Raw genomic sequence first — 20,290 nt, forward strand, 5'->3', positions numbered from 1 at the left:
TCTTTCGAGAACTCATTCCGTGCTTGGGACCATCTTATGTTTTTCATGGAAAAAGGAGTGGCTTTTTAAGCCCCATTATCTTCCTCTGAATTCAAACCTATATCTTCTTTATCCCCATAGTAGCTATCTATGATTGGATTCTTTCTCCTCTGTTTGCTCGTTTTTATTTATTTATGTTTTGCTTTGAGCAGACAGAACCTCTGCCCCTAGAAGTTGGGTCTTTCCTGGGGTCTTCTCAGATTGTCCCAGGAGGACATCTGCTCTGCCCCAAGTTTATTCCTGTTGCTCTGAGGCTGTGTTCTGTCTTTTTCTGTGGAGGAAATTCGCAGTGCCAAGTGTTCTGGCCCACTCTACCATCTTCCCAGAATCTTCTGTTGTCCATTTTTTTTTTTTTTTAGTGAGGCAGTTGGGGTTAAGTGACTTGCCCAGGGTCACACAGCTAGTAAGTGTTAAGTGTCTGAGGCTGGATTTGAACTCAGGTCCTCCTGACTCCAGGGCCGGTGCTCTATCCACTGCGCCACCTAGCTGCCCTGTTGTCCATTTTTATTAAATAGATGTTACAGTATAAGTAGCTCTTTGGGTCTAGCTCCATTCCTTCTGCATCCATTTATAGAAATCTTTTCAGGTCTCTTTGAGATCAATGACATAGCAGCACCCATTACATTCATACATAATTTATTCAATCCATTCCTCAGTGGACAGACGTGGTTCCTACCACAAAAAGAGCTTGCAATAAATAGTTTTTTCCCTCTTTCTTTGGTCTGTTTTGGGCACAGGTCTTACAGGTACACCTGGGTCAAAGGGCACATATTATTTAGTAACATTTTGTTTAATGTAAGAGATATATTCAGAGAAACCTGGGAGGACTTGTATGTACTGATGAGGAGTGAAGTGAGCAGAAGCAAGAGAGCAATTTCTATACCAGCTCAATATTGCAAAGGGCAACTTTGAAAGGCTTAAGAACTCTGGTCAATGCCATGATTCACCAGGGTTTCAGAAGTCTGATTCTGAAGCAGGCCTCCCACCTCTTCACAGAAAGGCAATGGACTATAGGAACAGAATGAGACAAGTTTTCAGGTATGACCAAAACAACTCAAATTTGTTTTTGCTAGGATATACTTATTTATTATGGGGAGAGAGTTAAGAACCACAACCGTTTTGTGGCATTTTTATGTAGAAACCATGTAGAAATCCCCCCCTCCCCCACTTGGTAGTCTAATAGTGGAAAATGAGGAGAAATGAAACATAACAAACTAAAATAATAATAACAACATTTTATTATAATTCTAATCACTTTGTGGAATGGCTGGACCCACTCACAGGACCACCAGTGAGGCATCGATGCCCCTGTTTTCCTATAGCCTCCTCACTTCAACATCTATCGTTTATCTTTCTCGTCTGCTGAATGTCAGGCAGAATCTTAGAAATGCTCCAATTTACCCTTCTCTAGCAATGGCTTGGAGGACACCCCACCCGCCTGCCCAATGGCTAGAAGATAGCCTGGGGTTTCTTTCCTTGAGAATTGCTTTCTCAAGTCCCTAGGCCAGAGGGATCAAACACATAGCCAACACTGGGCCGGCAAGACCTCTTGTTGTTCAGTCATGTCTGATTGTGGACCAAAGCACACCAGGCCCTCCTCTCCTCCACTGTCATTAGAAGTTGGTCTAGTTCCATGCTCATTGTTTTCATGACACTACCTATCTATCCCCTCTGTTACTACTGTTTTGGGGCACCACAAACTGCACCCACAAAAGACCACAAACTTAGTGGTGGGTGTGTTCTGACTGTCCCATGATCCGCCATTCCCCCATCTCTCTCCATCTCCTTGAGCCTTCCTATTCCCTGAGACACAGCAATATTGAAACTGGGTCAATTAATAACGCTACAATGGCCTCTAAGTGTTCAAAAGTGAAAGGAAGAGCATCATTGTCTTATTTTTAAGAAACTGCCACAGCTACCCCAACCTTTGGCACCCATTGCCCTCATCAATCAGCACCCATCAACACTGAGGCAAGACCCTCCACCGGCAAAGAGATTACCATTGGCTGAAGGCTCAGATGATGGTTAGCATTTTTAACAATAAAAGTTTTTTGAAATTAAGGGGTATACATTGTTTTTTAGATATGATACTATTGCACACTTATTACAGTATAGTATAAATTTGATACACATGGGAAACCAAAAAATTCATGTGCCTTATTTCATTGCAATACTTACTTTACTGTGGTGGCCTGGAGCTGAATCTGCAATAAAGCTGAATTTTGCCTGTAATTCTTTAGTAGTCTGATTGGTGTGACACTGAATATGGAAATTTATTTAGGTAGCATTTTTATTTTTTCATATTGATTGGCTTAGCCCACCTACCCATGAGCAATTCATAATTTTCTAGTTATTTAGGGCTATTTCTGTACACAATAGTACCTGCATTTATATAGTTCTTGTGGGTAGACTTCTAAGTATCTTATACACAGTTATATATGGATAAAATAACTCATTAGTTTAAATGAACTTTCTTTCCTTTTATTGGTATGACACAGAATTGCTGAAGATTTATGTGGATTTTCTTTATATATCCCCCAAGTCTGCTGAAGTTGTTTCAATTAATTTTTTTTTTTAAGTGAGGCAATTGGGGTTAAGTGACTTGCCCAGGATCACACAGCTAGTAAGTGTCAAGGGTCTGAGGCTGGATTTGAACTTAGGTCCTCCTGAATCCAGGGCCAGTTCTCTATCTGCTGAGCCACCTAGCTGCCCCTCAATTACTTTTTTAATGGAGTCTTCAGGTTCTTTAAGAAAGAAAGGAGCCTATCATCTGTAAAAAGTAATCATTTTTTCTTTGTCTGTGCTAAGGCTGTCCTACTCTTTCTATTTGTTTTTCTTATCCTATGGCTCCAGCCAACATTTTTGGTACTGTTAGATGGAGGTAGCAAGAATGGACGTCCTTGTCTCACCCCTGATTGTTTTGGAAAGGATTCTTACTCATCTTCATTACATAGAACGGTAGTTCTGGGGTCTATACATACATTATTTATCATTTTAAGAAAAGACCCATTTATTCCCATGTTTCCTAGTGGTTTTAACCAACATGAGTGCTGTATTTTGTCAAAAAGCCCTTTTTACAGCTATTTTGTTATGAATATGGTTAGGTTTTCCTAATATTAAACCAATCTTGAATTCCTGGTACAAACTGACCTGATCACAGCGTATAATCTTTCTGATATGTTAAGTCTCTTTGCTAATATTTAATTTCAAATTTCGTTAGCTTTCTTTCCTCTCTGTTGTCTTTCTGTTTCTCTCTTTCCCCCTCCCTCCGTCTCTTTTCTTCCCCTCACCCATATCTGTGTCATAGAAGGAATTTGGTATGATCCTTTTTGCAAAAGTTTACAGTAATATTAGATTTATTTGTTCTTTGGATGTCTGATGGAATTCACTTGTGAATTCATCTAGTTCTGGAGTTTTTTTCTTTGGAAGTTCATTTGTAGACTGTCCAATTTCTTACTATGAAAATGGGTTATTTCTTGTTCCATTAATCTGAGTATTTCATATTTTTGTAAATATTCATTTATTTCATTTAAGTTATAGGTTTCATTGGCATATAATTGGGCAAAACAGTTTCTAATAACAGTCTTCATTTCTTCATTTGTTGTGAATTCGTTTTTGACACTAGTAATTTGATTTTCCTTTCTTTTTAATCAAATTAACTAACAGTTTGTTGATTTTATTGCTTTTTTCATTTCCATGTGTGGCTTGTTCTGTTATTCATTATTCAGGCTTCACATTCAGGGTTGGGACTCGGTCCATGAGTTCTAATCCAGTCCATCTCAGATTCACAGATGGCTGTGGCAGGCTCTGTTCGGTCCTGCCCCCTCCGGAGTCTGGACGCTCCTGAAGTTTTGGATGGGCAGGACAACGCCTAGGCGCCTGGGCCTGTCTCTGCCTCCTCCTCCTGGTGTCATTGCCAAGTATAAAGTTGGCAGCATCCCTGACTGTGTCCTTGATCAGCCCCAAGCAGAGGTTATAGATGGGGCTCCTTCCAGCTTCCCTGCAAGGTCCTCTGACCAGGGTGTTGATTTCAGATCCCCTGGAGAGCCCCTGGGCTGTGGACGGCTGCCTTGAGGGTCACTCTGTTGGCTCAGAAGGACCATAGGCTTCTGGCTGACTTCTGGTTCAGCCCCAGAACAGAGGGTGAGTCTTACCACTGCTTCTCTCCGGCTTCCTTTGATGGTGGCTCAGTGGGAAATGGGCTCCTCCAGCATCTTAAGCACCAGGGTCTAATCCCTCTTCCAGATGAGGGTCTTTCCAGAGTTTCAAGGGTGATTTCTATATCTCTTCTAAGGCTAAACACAGCCACCTAATTTAACTGATCCTCACTGGGCGGGGCCTCAAGGTCCTTCCCCCTCCTGCGTATGCATGTCCTCCCTACAACACTCCAACCCACCAGACCTGACAAATGGCTGCCTAAGGAAGAGGGAAGAGGAAAAAGGAAATGAGACTAGGAAAATTGAGGATGTGTTCAATTGGGTGAATGTCACAGTGAAACGGGAGGCTTTTATTTTGGAGGGGGGACGAGGTAAGATGAATTATATGATAGAGCACTTGACTGACAAGGAAACCTTTTTGTTTTTAGGGAAAATGCCTCCATTTTAAATTATTTTGTACCCAGATGCATCTAGGAATTGGGGTGAGCATCCCCTCCAGTCACACAGGTTGTAGCCTATCCTGTCTTCTCCACCCATGCTACTATGGTCCACAAAAGGGCTTTTCCTAAAGTGCTGGGCACATCAGTAACTCTGGCTCCTCATGCTGAATGACAAGGTAACAGCACCTGTTTACATGCATTGGACCGTCTTAGCTCCCACATTTAGAACCGATGCAGCCTGGTGAGATTTTTGTTTTGGGTTAAGTGATTGTGTGCACTTCCTCACATCTCTAAATGCAATCAAGTGTATCTTTTCATTAAAAGAGAAAAAATCAAAGAACACCAGCTAGAACAGGTTGAGGTAAGATGAGGTTAAAGTGAATTACCCATTTGGTACTGGCTAAGAAATAGAGTGGTGGATCAATGGAATAGGTTAGGCACAGAAGACACAGTAGTAAATGACTGTAGTGATCTACTGTTTGATAAACCCAAAGACTCCAGCTTATGGGATAGGAACTCAGTATTTGACAAAAACTGCTGGGAAAACTGGAAGACAGTATAGCAGAAACTAGGCACAGACATCTTACACCATATAATTAAAGTCAAAATGATCAAACAAGAGAGAGAATATTATGAAATGCAAAATGGATGATTTTGATTACATTAAATTAAATTTAAAAGTTTTTGTATAAACATAAGTAATGCAGCCAAAATTAGAAGGGAGGCAGAAAGCTGGGGAACAATTTTTACAGCCAGGCCTCATTTCTAAAATACATAGGGAACTAAATCAAATTGATAAGAATTCAAGTCATTCCCCAATTGAGAAATGGTCAAAGGATACGAACAGACAGTTTTCAGATGAAGAAATCAAATCTATTGCCATATTGAAAAAATGCTCTAAATCACTATTGATTAGAGAAATGCAAATTAAAACAACTCTGAGGTACCACCTGATATCTATCAGATTGGCTAATATGACAAAAAAGGAAAATAATAAATGTTGGAGAAGCTGTGGAAAAATTGGAACACTAATGTATTGTTGGTGGAGCTGTGAACTGATCCAACTATTCTGGAGAACAACTTGGAACTATGCCCAAAGGGTGATGGGGCTGTACATACCCTTTGACCCAGTAATACCACTATCAGGTCTTTATCCCAAAAAGATCATAAAAAAGGGAAAAGGACCTGGATGTACAAAAATATTTATAGCTGCTCTTTTTGTGGTGGCAAAGAATTGGAAATTGAGGGGCTGCCCATCCATTGGGGAATGGCCAAACATGTTGTGGTATATGAATTTAATGGAATACAATTGTACTGTAGGAAATGATGAGCAGGTGAATTTCAGAGAAACCTGGAAGGAATTACATGAACTGATGCTGAGTGAGATGAACAGAACCAGTAGAACACTGTACACAGTATCAACAACACTGTGTGATGGTCAACTGTGATACTCAACTCTTCTCAGCAATACAACGGTCCAAGATAGTTCCAAAGGACTCATGATGGAAAATGCTCTCCAAATCCAGAAAAAAAGAACTGTGGAATCTAGGTGCAGATTGAGCCATACTATTTCTACTTTTTTGTTTTTTTGAGGTTTTCCCTTTTGTTCTGATTCTTCTTTCACAGCGTGACTAATGCAGAAATATTTAATGTGATTGGACATATATAACCTATATCAGATTGCTTGCTGTCTTGGGGAGAGGAGAGGGAAGGAGAAAAATTTGGAACTAGAAATCTTATAAAAACAAATGTTGAAAACTATGTCCACCTGTTACTAGAAAATAATAAAATACTTTTGTAATAAAAAGAAAAGAAAAAAAAAAGAATTCTCCAGGAATTCTCATTTCTACTGCCAAAGACACTTTTTTCTTCATCCTGAACAAAGCAAAGGGTGGGGGAACGGCTATTCACACAGGATTCTAAACTGCAATAATAGAAACCTGAGTTAACCATATGAAGATGCAAAGCTCTCCCCTCTGGCCCCGAGGGGTGAGGTGATGGCATGTCAGCAGGTTTCTTTGTGAGAAGCCCACCTTGAGCTCAGAGAGCCAGGCACACCTGTGAAAGGGCTTCCACTGGGACAGTCCCCAGGTCCTGGTCAGGCAGCACAATGCTGTACAAGGCCATTGTCAGACGAAGGAGTGAGTTCCTTAACATGAGCTCAGCAAACGAGATGTCAGAAAGGTCAACATGTCAGAATAAAGCACAGAGACTCTAGGAGGGGCGGACAGCAGAGCCAGTTCAGGCACCTGGCAAAGATGGACAGAAGGCAGTGCAGAAACAGGAAGCAGGTCTTGTAACGGGGCCAGGTGGAGTAGAGGATGTGCAAGGCCCAGTCATGGAAGGAGCAATACTTAAATGTTACTACATGTTAGGAATTCCAGGCTGCTGGCTCTGGGAGCCTCTGCAGAAGACACAGAACAGTTCCTGGTGACCGCTGACCCCTCAGTGGCAGGCCCACCAAGGTACCTCCAGGAAGAGCCTGGGAGGAGAGTCACTCCACTGGAAATGGAGCCAGCTCTTGTGTGAAGGCCGGAGGGAGCTCGGCCACCTCAAGCCCAGTCCTGAACTCCAGGGTGTGTACTTTCCGTGTGGTTTTCTAGCCGAGTGAGTGAAGGCCTGTCTGTGGTGGGCGTAATGAGGGAGCCCTGGCCTTCGAGGGCCAGGCGGGACACTCAGGACATAAAGAGACTGTTACAAGGATGATACCTGATGCCTTGCATGACACTCGCCCCCAAACAGCAGAGGGGGGAGAAAGAAAGCCCCACCACAGAAAGTCCCACCTTGTTTCAACGGCTCATTCTAGAGAAGCCCCAAAGGTGAAGCCTTTGCATGTCTGAGCTTTCTCATGACTTCCTTCTTCTAAGTCCTCAATGGGGGCTCATCAGGCAACTTCTTATACCAGTCCAGGCCAGAGGGGCCTAGGGCCTGGACTGGGGGGCTGGAGGAGGGGGCAGTTTCAAGAGTTGTTCTGAAGGCAGAATCTGAATGGCAACTGACTGGCTGTGCGGGGTAAACTGAGGTTGAGAACCTTGGTGACTAAAAGGGGCCCTTTTAAGAAATAGGGAAATTCAGGAGAGGGGTGGGTGTCAATGATTAAGCACATACTGCATCTGCTACACTGTGTGAAAGGCAAGAACCCGGAGACTTTTGGGGTGGAGCCAAGATGGTGGAGGAAAGGCAGTGAGCTCTCGAACTCATGACACAATCGCTCCAAAAAAACATCCAAATAACGCCATAGGAAAATGCCTGGAGCAGCAAAACCCACAGAAGAATGTGCTGAAATCATCTTCTAAAAGGTCAGAAGGAGGGAGCTGCTGTGCTGAGACAGGAGTCGAGCCCAGCCCCACCGTCACCCTGACACAGATCCAGTCCCAGGACGGCCTCACCAGAGAAAGAGACCCCCAGAGCCTCTGAATCAGCTGAAGCGCCAGTGTTGTCTGGAACTAAGCTCAGTCTGGTGAGTGGGCTGAGCCCTGAGCAGGGGGGAGACTACAGGGGTCTCTGCTGGTGCTGAGGCAGAACTTGGATTTTACACCCCTGCTGAGAACCAGGGGGTAGGCTGGAGTAGCAGTGGCCCAGGTGGGGGAGGGGCACAGGCTCATCAGAGCCGACAACCACAACACACAAAGCTGGTTGATTAGCAAGTTGGTCTGGGGTCATCTAGGACCAGGGAACAGGCTGGGCGAGGGAAGAACCTGATCCTCCTTAAATCATACCACCTGGGACTTCTGAAGCTTGGGATACTGCAGCCTGGAAACAGTGCCCCACTTTAAGGAGCTAAAAGACAAGTAAAAGAAAGGCAAGATGAGCAGAAAAAGAAAGGTGAGGACCACAGAACGTTTCTTTAGTGATAAAAACGATTGAGGTACACCCTCAGAGGAAGCTGTCGGTGTCAGGGCCCCTATATCTAAAGCTTCCAAGAAAAATATGAATTGGTCTCAGGCCATAGAGGGGCTCAAAAAGGACTTTGAAGACAGAATTAGAGAGGTAGAGGAAAAAATGGAAAGAGAAATGAGGGTGATGCAGGAAAGACATGAGAAGAAAGTCAACAGCTTGAAAAGCCAAATGGAAAAGTTCTCTGACAAAAATAATTACCTAAGAATTAGGACTGAACAAATGGAAGCCAGTGACTTTATGTGAAACCAAGACACAATAAAGCAAATCCAAATGAATAAAAAAATAGAGGGCAATGTGAAATATCTTCTGGGGAAAACTGCTGACCTGGAAAATAGCTCCAGGAGAGAGAATTTGAAAATTATCAGTCTACCTGATGACCATGATCAAGGAAAGAGCTTAGAGATCATCTTCCAAGAAATTGTCAGGGAAAATTGCCCTGTTATTCTAGAAGCAGAAGGTTAAATAGAAATTGAAAGAATCCACCGATCACCTCCAGAAAGAGATCTCAAAAAGGAAAACTTCCAGGAATATTATAGCCAAATTCCAGAGCTCTCAGGTCAAGGAGAAAATATTGCAAGCTGCCAAAAAGAAAGAATTCAAGTACCGTGGAGCCCCAGTCAGGATAGCACAAGATCTGGCAGCTTCTACATTAAAGGACCGGAAGGCATGGAAGATGATATTCCAGAGGGCAAAGGAAATGGGATTACAACCAAGAATCATGTATCTAGCAAAACTGTTGCATAATCTTTCAGAGGAAAAAAATGGGACTTCAATGAAAAAGAGAACTTTCAGGTATTTGTGATGAAAAGACATGAACTGAATGGCAAATGTGACTTTCAAATACAAGACCCTAGAGAACCATAAAAAATTGGAGCTGGGGGGCAGCTAGGTGGCGCAGTGGATAGAGCACCAGCCCTGGAGTCAGGAGTACCCGAGTTCAAATCCGGCCTCAGACACTTAATACTTACTAGCTGTGTGACCCTGGGCAAGTCACTTAACCCCAATTGCCTCACTTAAAAAGAAAAAAAAAATTTTGGAGCTGGGGGACATACCTGGGGTCATTCATTGGTGACTGTCTTGTGTCTGAGGCCAGATTTTGGCTGCGGTCCCCCTGGGACCAGGGTGGATGCTTTGTCCACTGGGTCACCTAGCTGCCCCATGATGACATCTTTAGTGTAAAATTGAGAGGTGAGAGGAATGCACTGGGGGAGAGGGGAAGGGTAGAGGTAGCATGGGGGTGAAATCCCACATGAAACAGGAAAGGGCTTATGGAGTGGGGGAAGAGATGGGGGAGGAACAGGGCAGTAAATGAACTTCGCACTCATCAGAATAAACTCAAAAACCTTAATCTCATCAGAGTTGGCTCAAGGAGGGGTTAACACAAACCCAATTGGGTGGAGTAATCTATTTAATCTGGGTGGTAAATGAGCCTAACACTCATCAGAATTGGCTCAAAGACCTTAATATCATCAGAGTTGGCTCAAGGAGGGATTAACATACACACCCAATTGGGTGGAGTAATCTCTCTAACCCTGTAGGAAAATAGGAGGAGAAGGGGATAAAGAGAGAGGGGCAAAAGAAGGGAGGGCAGATTGGGGGAGGGGACAGACAGAAGGAAATCCCTTTTGAAGAGGGACAGGGTGAAAGAAGATGGATAATAGAGTAAATATCATGGGGAAGGGAATAGGATGGAGGGAAAGTTAACAATAGTAATCATGAAAAAGAGAAAAGGGGGAAATTGTACAAAAAATATTTATAGCAACTCTTTGTGGTGGCTAAGAATTGAGAATCAAGGGAATGTCCATCAACTGGGGAATGAGAGAAGAAGCTGTGGTATATGATTGTAGTGGAATGTTATTGTGCTACAGGAAATGACAAACAGGATGATCCCAGAAAAACCTGGAAAGATTCATATGAACTGATATATAGCGAAGTGAGCAGAGCTGGGAGGACATTAAGCATAGTAACAGCAGTACTGTTCAATGAGCAATTGTGAATGACTTTACTCTCAGCAATACAATGATCCAAGACAATCCCCAGGGACTAATGACGAAGCATACTATCCACCCCCATAGAAAGAACTGATAAAAAGAGCACTTGTAGATTGAACATATATAACCTATACCAGATTGGTTGCTGTCTTGTGAAGGGGAGAGGAAAGGGAGGGAGGGAGAAAAATTTGGAAATTTAAATCTTATGAAAATGAATGATGAAAACTACCCTTACATGTAAATGGAAAAAAAAATAAATGTTGCAAAACAAAATTTAAAAATAAAGGCAAAAACCTAGTCTGTGCTTATGAGGGGTCCCTTTCTAATGGGGAGGCAATATGCAAACAAGGATAGATCTATACAGGGTAGATTGGAGACAGCACAGAATACATGCTCAATAACTACTTACTGGATTGAATCTTCACTCCTTCATCCATTCTCTAACTGCTGGGCACCCCCTCAGAGTCCCATTTTTTGCTGTCACAAGAGCTAGAAATATTTTGGGTATCTCTCCCCTTAATCTCCTCTCCCTTGAATTCTTCCTTCTCCCCTTTCCTTTCTGTTTCTCTGCTGAATGAAATATATTTCTGTACCTACTGTGAGCATAAATTCTTCTCTCCTTTGGCCAGTGTGGATGAGAGGCAGGTTCAAGTGTCGGCCATCCCTTCTTCCTTGTTTCTACAGACTTCTACTTGTGTACCTCAATTATGTGACATCATTCTCTCTACCCCCCCATACTCCTCTTTCCCTCTCTTTCAATTCTTCTTTTAAGATCAAGAGGAACAGAACCACTCTTGGGCCCTCTGTCTAATTGTTGAATTGTTTCGGTCGTGTTTGACTCTGACCCCATTTAGGGTTTTCTTGGCAAAGATACTGGAATGGTTTACCATTTCCTTCTCCAAATCATTTTACAGATGAGGTGAGGTGTTAAGCGACTTGCCCTGGGTCACACAGCTAGTAAATGCATGAGGCCAGATCTGAACACAGGTCCTCCTGACTCCAGGGCCTGCACTCTACCCTCTGTGCCTTCTGGCTGCCCAACTAGACAGTCTAATCAGACTTCCTCTAGGAGCCCTGGTGATGAAAGGGTTCAGAGAGAACATGTGTACCATCTGCCCATATTTGGAGAAGGGGAGTTCATTCTTCAGTCCCTTATGATTGTTTATTCTTTATGCTTCTCTTAACTCCTGTGCTGGAACCCCAGTTTCTACAGAACTGTGGTCTTTCCATCAGGAATGCTTAGAAGCCCTCCATTTCATTAGAATGTCACTTCCCTTATGCTCAGTTTTTTTGCTAAGTTATTCTTGGCTTTCAGTGAAATTCTTTGCCTTCTGGAATATCATATTCTCAGCTCTCTGCTCCTTTCTTTGTATTGGTGGTTGCTAAATCCTATGCACCTGAATGATTTCTTTCTGGCTGCTTATGACATTTCTCTCAGATCAGAAAGAACTCCATGGCTTCTTTCTGCTCCCACTCTGTCCTCTGGTTACGGGGTCTTTATTTCACAACCTCCTGATATATGATGGCCAGGCTCTTTTTCCTGGAAATGACTTTCAGACAGTCCAATGATTCCTAAATTAGTTCGCCTCAATCTGTTTTCCAGGTCAGCGTTTTTTTGCTATGAGATACCTTACATTTTCTTCAATGTCTTTAGTCTTTTGACTTGACTATTTCTTGTTGCCTCTTGGGGCCACTGGCTTCTCTTTGGTCCAGTCTAATTTCCTGGGAGTGTGTTGCTTGGGCAGATTTTGTGCCTCTTGTGCCAAACTTTCCAATTCTTTCTTCCAAAGATCTCCCTCTCATTCCACAACTCCTCTTTAAGAATTCTAGTTTCAGTAACCCTGGAGAAATCATTTAACCCTCACTGCCTTGAGGCGGGGGGTGGGGGAGAAATTGTGGGGCTTCCCATCAATTGGGGAATGGCTGAACAACATATGAATGTAATGGAATACTATCGTGCTGTAAGAAACGAGGAGCGGGCAGATTTCAGAGAAACCTGGAAGGACTTACATGAACTGATGCTGAGTGAGAGGAGCAGAACCAGGAGAACACTGTACACAGTATCATCAACATTGTGTTGATCAACTGTGACAGACTTGACTCTTCTCAGCAATACAATGGTCTGAGATCGTTCCAAAGGACTCATGATGGAAAATGCTCTCCAAATCCAGAAAAAAGAACTGTGGGATCTAGATGCAGATTGAACCCTACAATTTCTACTTTTTTTGTTGTTCTTTTTGGAGGTTTTTCCTGTTTTGTTACAGCACGACTAATGCGGAAATATGTTTAATGTGATTGTACATACATAACCTATATCAGATTGCTTGCTGTCTTGGGGAGGGGGGAGGGAAGGGAGAAACATCTGGAACCAGAAATCCTATAAAAACCAATGTCGAAAATGATGTCTCCATGTAATTAGAAAATAATAAAATACTTTTATGATGATAAAAAGAATTCTAGCTTCATCTCTTCTAGGAATCCTGGCTGGGTTCTTCTTGGGGGCTTTGCTTGGAGATGTTTTCCTGGGCCTGTGTCTTGGGTGTCTCTGTTGGCCCTGCAGCTCTTTAGGGTGGGATTCTCATCCTTCCAACTCACCTTCTGCCTCCAGGCCTGATGTCAAGACTGGCCTCTACACATCCTGTTGCTGCTTTCTTTGGGTAAGGAAGCGATATTACTGCAGGCTTTTGGGGACATGCCGGACACCTTTGAGCTTTCAGTGCTATCAAAGGGATCAGATGCAGGGATCTCCAGTCTGATACTCCGGTCTGAGCTTGGCCAGTCCCAGACCTGGGTTGTGGTCTGAGGGACTACACAGCTGCTGGATGCAGCCTTCGGTCTGGGCTAGAAGCTGGAGCTGCCACCCTGCTCTGCTCCTGTTCTTTCTCCTTGCTCTGCACCCCTGTGCGTAGGTCTTCTCCTCAGTCTGCCCGGTGCCTCCTCCTGCTCCGGCACACAGTCACTCCTTGGGGCCTGGAGCACTTCTCTGTCCTCAGCATCTCAGACCTCTGTCTTTTCTATGCTGAGCTGGGCTGCCAAAATGATTCCTTGGCTTTGTTCTAGTGTTTGAAGGAGTTTTGGAGGAGGAAGCTCAGCAGAAAAAGGGGACCTCCCCGAATTCAAAGCTTTAGCGTCTGCCTGTAGCTCTTAGCACAACCAGAAGCATTTTTGGCTAAACGAAGTGCCAAGTGACTTGAGGATTCTCGGCTCCATTTCTAGCCTTTTTTCTCTCCGGGAAATTAGAGGCAGGGTGGTACAGTGGAAAGAGAACTGGAATTGGAGCCAGAAGATCTGGGTTCGAATCCTGCCATTTACACTTAACTGGTGTGACCTTGGGCAAGTGACCAACACCTCTCTGTGCCTCAGTTTCCTCATCAGTATATGATGAGGGGGTTAGAAGAGATGGCCTTTAAGGTCCTGTGTAGTTTCCAATCCAGGATCCCATGATGTGATCTATGCATTTTTACCTTCTTGAGAATGTAAGTTCTCTTTTAATAAAAATGAAAATGAAGCTATGACTTCCAAATGCCAGTCCTAGCCCTGGTTTAGTGGTTGGTGCTTCCTGCAAAAATGGCTCTAGGGAGAACAACTAATTTCCCGACTCTCTGTGAAGGCAGTTGTGGGTAAAGAGGGTTAAATTGTACCCATAGGGCTACCTTTGGTAGCTTCCTAAGCTGTCCCCCTTCCCTTTGCAGTCTGTCCTGGCCTCCTGCTGCTCCTCCAACAGACCCCGCATCTCTGGGCTGGGGGGGGGGGGCTTTCTCTGGCTGTTCCCCAGGCCTCCAATGCTCTCCTTGCGCAACCCTGATCCCGGCTTCCTTTGAAGCCTGGCTAAAATCGCCCTTTCCACAGGCAGCCTGCCCCACAGGGCCTCCCTGCTGACTCACTCGCCCGCTGGGTGGCTTTGTCTGCATCGTCTCCCGCATTAGACTGTGAGCTCGGTGATCGCAGGACAGCCTTTTCCTTCTTTCCGACATCCCCAAGGCGCCTGTCCTTGTGGGGTCATACCTGTCTCTTTGTGACCCCATGGGCCACGCCCTTACTGGGTCTTCTGTTGGCCATTTCCTTCTCCAGCTCATTTGACAGAGGAGGACACTGAGGCCAATGGGGTGGAGCGCCTTGCCCAGGATCACACAGCTAGTGAGTGTCTGAGTCTTCCTGACGCGAGGCCTGGCGCACTATCCACTGTACCACCCAGCACCCACAGTTCTTTATGACACAACATTAATTCTGATAAAACGCACTTTTCCTCACACAACAACCATGAAATAACCCATAAAGCGCAGCACAGAAAGTCAAGTGGGTGAACGTGCAGAGAGGTTCTTCTCACTAGCAGCTCCTGAGAATTCTGCGAGCTTCTGTGCTCACACCGAAAGACCAAAGCCTGGTTTCTGACAGGCGCCACTGGCTCTAACCCGAGGTCTGCGCACCACACATACCTCCCCCCTTAACACCAATGCAGACATCCTGGCACCTTCATTTCTGCTGAGCTGCCACTGACCTTGCACGCCTAGACGTGGAGCCCAAAGGCCTCTCGCCAGCTTTGGGGCACAACAATGGAAATATGCAGAGAAGGCACAGGGAGTGCTTTACTCTTCCGTGGGGTGCCCAGGAACGGGAAGTGCCTTGAGGGACAGCAGCGCACAGCCATAGTCACGGAGGCCACGTGAAAACGTGGCTCTGACATGGGAGGCAGGAATATGGGACCACCAGCACCCGCTGGTTATTCACGTGGCCTCTCCTGCCCGTGCCCGGAATAATTCACCAGCAGCCATTCGGGAGGACACTGACCCCAGGTCCTTCCAGACGTGCTCTCACACCCATCTGGGCCTCAAGCCAACTCTCCCGAGCTCATCCCAGCCCGTGCCAATGACTTTCCACTTCCCATCATGGCACTCTGGGACTGGAGAGCTCCAGCACCGGGCTCTGTACGCAAGAAGCCTTTCCCACTCCCCTTCCTGAGCAGCCCCGCAGCCAGCGGCTGCACGGACATCGCAGTCACTGACCCCACGTATGTATTGGTGTTTGGCGTGACTTTGTGAGAGGGGAAGCTGTGGGGGGCAGGAATGGCATTCTTCTTTGGCCTTGGAGCTAGCGCTGAGCCTGGGATCCAGAAGGGCTCAAACAAAGCACTGTGGACCAGCTGAGGACTCTCCAGAACTGTGGCTGACGCCCGGAGCCATGCCACCTTCTTGGTGTCTGTTTCCTGGGCTCGAAGTCAAGCCTGAGTTCAGATCCCACCTCTGACACCCACCAGCCAGAGGGCTCACGTTCTCCCCCATCGGGGGACTGCATTCCCCAATACCGTTACCGCTCATGCCAGGGCCACGCGGCTACCCACCGGAAGCTGAGGGGCGCGCTTCATCATCTCCAGCAGCATGTAGCTGCCCACCGAGTGGCCGATAAGCACCAGCTTCAGGGTGGCCGGCACGTGCCTCCTCAGGAAGGCCAGCTTGTGTTCCACCTGCCCTTCGAGTCCAAAGGCATCCTCGTCCAGTTTGCTGCCACTTGGATCTGAGGAGGAAACACAGAAAAGGGCTTTGGGGGGGGGGGCTTAGAGGAGGGGCCCTTCACCAACCCCGAACCGCACACTGCGGCACTGGGCCCACAACCATGCCCTGGGGCTTCCCCAAGAAGACGGGCACAGCCCCGGCACAAAGGTGCCGGGGAGGGATGGCACATGCCCCCCCCACAGCAGGAGCCCTCCCCTTGGATCCCTCCCTATTCTTCCCACGGCCAAACACAAATGCCCGTTTGGCAGGTAAGCCCCTGCCACCCTCCCTGCTCTTTTGCATGTGGAGGAGGGTCCAAGGAGAGTGGGAGTTTGTGGACTGCCCCCCTTCCCCATCTGGATCCCAGAGCTTGGCACAGTGATGGGCACACTAAGTCTTTGTTCAGCATCCTTTCTTGCACATTCCCTTCCTCCATGACCGCCACAATGCAGCCAGACTGCCACATTTTCTGCTCCTTACGGAGGATGTCTGCCACCCAGAGCACACCCCCTTCCTTCCCCCCAGCTCCACTCCCCCTCTCAGCCTTTGCTGGGGCTCCCCTGTGGCGGGCTCCCAGGACCAAAGGGTGGTGGTTACCTCTCAGGAGGCATGAGCTCCCCCACCCAGGAGGAGGAGGAGGGCAAAGGGGACTGACTGTCCCCTGTGTGATGTGTCATGCACGGCCCTCAGCATCCTCAGTAAGCCCACACAGGGTCACTCATGGTCCCCGGCAGTCAAGGCTCTCTCAGGTCCTCCCTCAATCACCCCATCTCCCTGATGGGCTGCACACTACTGAAGGACAAGAACCGTCTCTGACTTTTTTCTATTATAGACAGTGCCCAATTCAATTCAATTCAGCACCGCCGAGGACCCAGGCGCAATATTCAATGCTGGGGACTGGAGGAAAACAGGGAGGCCATGTTCTCATTGGAGGACAGAGGGGGAATGTGTTGATTAGATAACATGCATATAGAACAAGTCATTTCAAGAAGGAGTGAGTATAGCCACAAAATAGTGACTTGAAGGCAGCCTGAAATGGGGGAGGTTTGGTGAGGAGAGAGGACAAATCATGCTCCTTGATGACTGAGGTGACAGAGGAGAACAAAGTAAAATTGAGAGAAAAACTTGCTTTAATTTTACCCATCTAGAACAACTTCTGCCCTGGCTTAAAACATTCCTCATGTATCTTAAGAATTTAAGTGATGTGAAAAGCCAAATGGAAAAGGAGATTAAAAAACTGTCTGATGAAAATAACTGCCTAAGAATTAGGATTGAACAAATGGAAGCTAGTGACCTTATGAGAAACCAAGACACGGTAAAGCAAATCCAATTGAATGAAAAAATAGAGGGCAGTGTGAAATATCTCCTCGGAAAAACAGCTGACCTGGAAAATAAATCCAGGAGAGATAATTTGAAAATCATTGGACTACCTGAAAACCATGACCAAAACAAAAGCTTAGACACCATCCTCCAAGAGATTGTGGGGGAAAATTGCCCTGATATTCTAGAAGCAGAAGCTAAAATAGAAATTGAAAGAATCCACCCATCACCTCCTGAAAGAGATCCCAAAAGGAAAACCTCCAGGAATATTATAGCCAAATTCCAGAACTCCCAGGTCAAGGAGAAAATACTGCAAGCATCCAGAAAAAAGGAATTCAAATACTATGGAGTTCCAATAAGGATAAAGCAAGATCTAGCAGCTTCTACATTAAAGGACCGGAGGGCATGGAATATGATATTCCAGAGGGCAAAGGAACTGGGACTTCAGCCCAAAATCATGTACCCAGCAAAACTGAGTATAATCTTTCAGAGGAAAAAATGGGATTTCAATGAGAAAGAGGTCTTTCAAGCATTTGTGATGAAAAGACCTGGACTGAATAGAAAATTTGACTTTCAAATACAAGATCCTGGAGAAGCATAAAAAGGTAAACAGGAAAAAGATTTCATGAGGGATATTAAAATATCAAACTGTTTACATTCCTACATGGGAAGATAATACTTAAAAATGATAAGAACTATCTCAGTAAGAAACTCAGAAGACACAGGTCTGAACTGAATATGAAGGGATGATATCTGTAAAGCATTTATGTTTTGTTCTTTGTAGGGCAGATGGGGAGGGGTGTCTTTGGTCTGGGGCTGGATTTGAGCTTGGGGGGCCTTCTGGGTCCAGGGCTGGTGCTTTGTCCATTGTGCCACCTAAATAATCCATGATGACATCATTAAAATAGGGTTGAGGTGTAGGAGGAATAAACTGGGGGAGGGAGAAGGAGAGAGATGGTCTAAGGAGAGGTAGTTCACATGAAGGAAACAAGAAAAAAGCTTATGGAGGAGAATAGAAGAGGGGAAGGAGTTGGGGAGTGAGTGAACCTTAATATCATCAGAATTGGCTCAAAGAAGGACTAACATGCCTATTCAAGTAGGTATAGTAATATATTTTTGCCCTGAGGGAGGGGAGGGAGAAAAGGGGGGGGGGAAGAAGGGAAGGAGGAAAGGGCAGATTGGGGGAGAGAGCAGTAAAAAGCAAAACACTTTCAAGGAAGATGAAGATGTTCTGCATTACTGCACAAGTATGACATATTGAATTGCTTGATCTCATAGAGAGGGTTGAGGAGGGAGGAAGGAAGAAAAAATTAGAACAGAGAATTAGCTCAGGGACCCTGATCTCATTGGAGTGGGCTCATGGAGGGAATAGCATTCATACCCAATTGGGAGGAGCAATCTATTTAACCCTGCAGGAAAATAGGAGGGGAAGAGGCTAAGGAAGGAAGGGTAAAAAAGGGAGTGCAGAGCGAGGGAGAGGATAGTCAGAAGTAAAACACTTTTGAGGAGGAATAGGCAAAAAGAAGATAGAGTAAATGTCATGGGAAGGGAGTGGGATGGAGGGAAATAGTTATGATGATTGATTATAATGGCAAAATGTATGGTACCTACTTTGCTGGGCTTTTATGAAGAAAACTCTCTGTCAAGCTTAAGGTACTATATACAGGTTATGATGAACAGGATACTATCAGAAAAACCTGGAAAGACCTACATGAACTGAAGCAGAGTGGCATGTACTGTATACAAAATAACAGCAATAGTGGGGGATGATCTGCTGGGAAGCACGTGATTATTTTCAGCAAGGCAATGACCCAATATAACCCTGAGGGACTTAGGAAGATTGCAGCCCAACTGCAGAGAAAGAACTGATAGTATCTGAAAACAGATGGAAACACATTAAAAAAATTTTTTTTTCTTTTCCTCTTTGACAATTCCTTAATCTGAAGTTTTGGTTTTTTTGACTGTTTTCTCTCACAACTAGCTAATATGGGAATTTTTCCATGACTACTCATTTATAACTTATTTTGAATTGCTTGAGTTCTTGTGGGTGGGGGGTGGGAATGGAGGGGGGAAGAGAAGTTGGAACACAAAATTTTTTAAAAATTGATGTTAAAATTTTGTTTTTACATATATTTTGGAAAATAAAGCTCTATTCAAAGAAAAAATAAATGAAAAAAAAAAAGAATTTACATAATACATGATTGCATATATATATGCAAAAAAATAGAACTTTTAACTGAAATTTAAGAGTTGAATGCATACTACCGAAACGGTTTTTGAAGGACCGCCCTTTTGGGAAGGAGACCGTGAGGAACAGCTGTGCGCCTGCTGCTGCCCTGGAGAGCATGGCCAAGCACGCCATACTTCCGGGACGCCAGCTTAAAACTGAGTAGTAAAACGGAAGTTCTGGCTTGGCTTGCACATGCAGGCTTCTGAGTTTAGCGGTGATGGTACATTCTGGTGATGGGCTCTGGTTCTCTGTGGTGGCACACGTTTGACTCTGGTTTTCAGCCTGAGAGGCAGTTTTGGGATTTGATGAGTTTTATAAAAGAATATAGACTAAGCTTAGATCTAAGACTATTCATTTGTATTTCTACTTTCCTATTTCCCTATTTGGTATCACCTGTTTGTTGTCTAAACAATAAAGGCTAATCCCTCTCATTAAAGCTCAGAGGCTTCTTTTCTTATTGGTCTGGGAGATATATAATGGAAAAGTTAAAAGGGGGAGTTAAATGCTCTTATAGTCAATTTTTAAATCTCATATATATATATATATATATATATATATATATATATATATATATATATACCTATAACCTATATCCAATTGTTTACTATCTTGGTTGTAGAAGAGAGGGGGGAAAATTTTTTAAATGTAATTAGAAAAAAGAAAATACTATAAAAATTGAAAAAAAAAAAAAAGGAGTGAGAATAAAGAACAGGAGGGTAAAAAC

At 44.7% G+C, this 20,290-nt stretch overlaps 1 protein-coding gene across 4 annotated transcripts in view; it reads right to left on the reverse strand.

Moving 5' to 3' along the window:
• LDAH (lipid droplet associated hydrolase) overlaps nucleotides 1–20,290 on the reverse strand; it is a 69,248-nt gene that overhangs the window by 25,716 nt on the left and 23,242 nt on the right. For all 4 annotated transcript variants that reach the window (XM_043988948.1, XM_043988950.1, XM_043988947.1 and 1 more), the window contains exon 4: nucleotides 15,866–16,038. In XM_043988948.1, the coding sequence (XP_043844883.1) occupies nucleotides 15,866–16,038 (173 nt within the window). The remainder of the gene's footprint in view (nucleotides 1–15,865; nucleotides 16,039–20,290) is intronic.

Source organism: Dromiciops gliroides, chromosome 2 (genome assembly GCF_019393635.1).
Source record: "Dromiciops gliroides isolate mDroGli1 chromosome 2, mDroGli1.pri, whole genome shotgun sequence".
In the NCBI taxonomy this organism is placed as follows: Eukaryota; Metazoa; Chordata; class Mammalia; order Microbiotheria; family Microbiotheriidae; genus Dromiciops; species Dromiciops gliroides.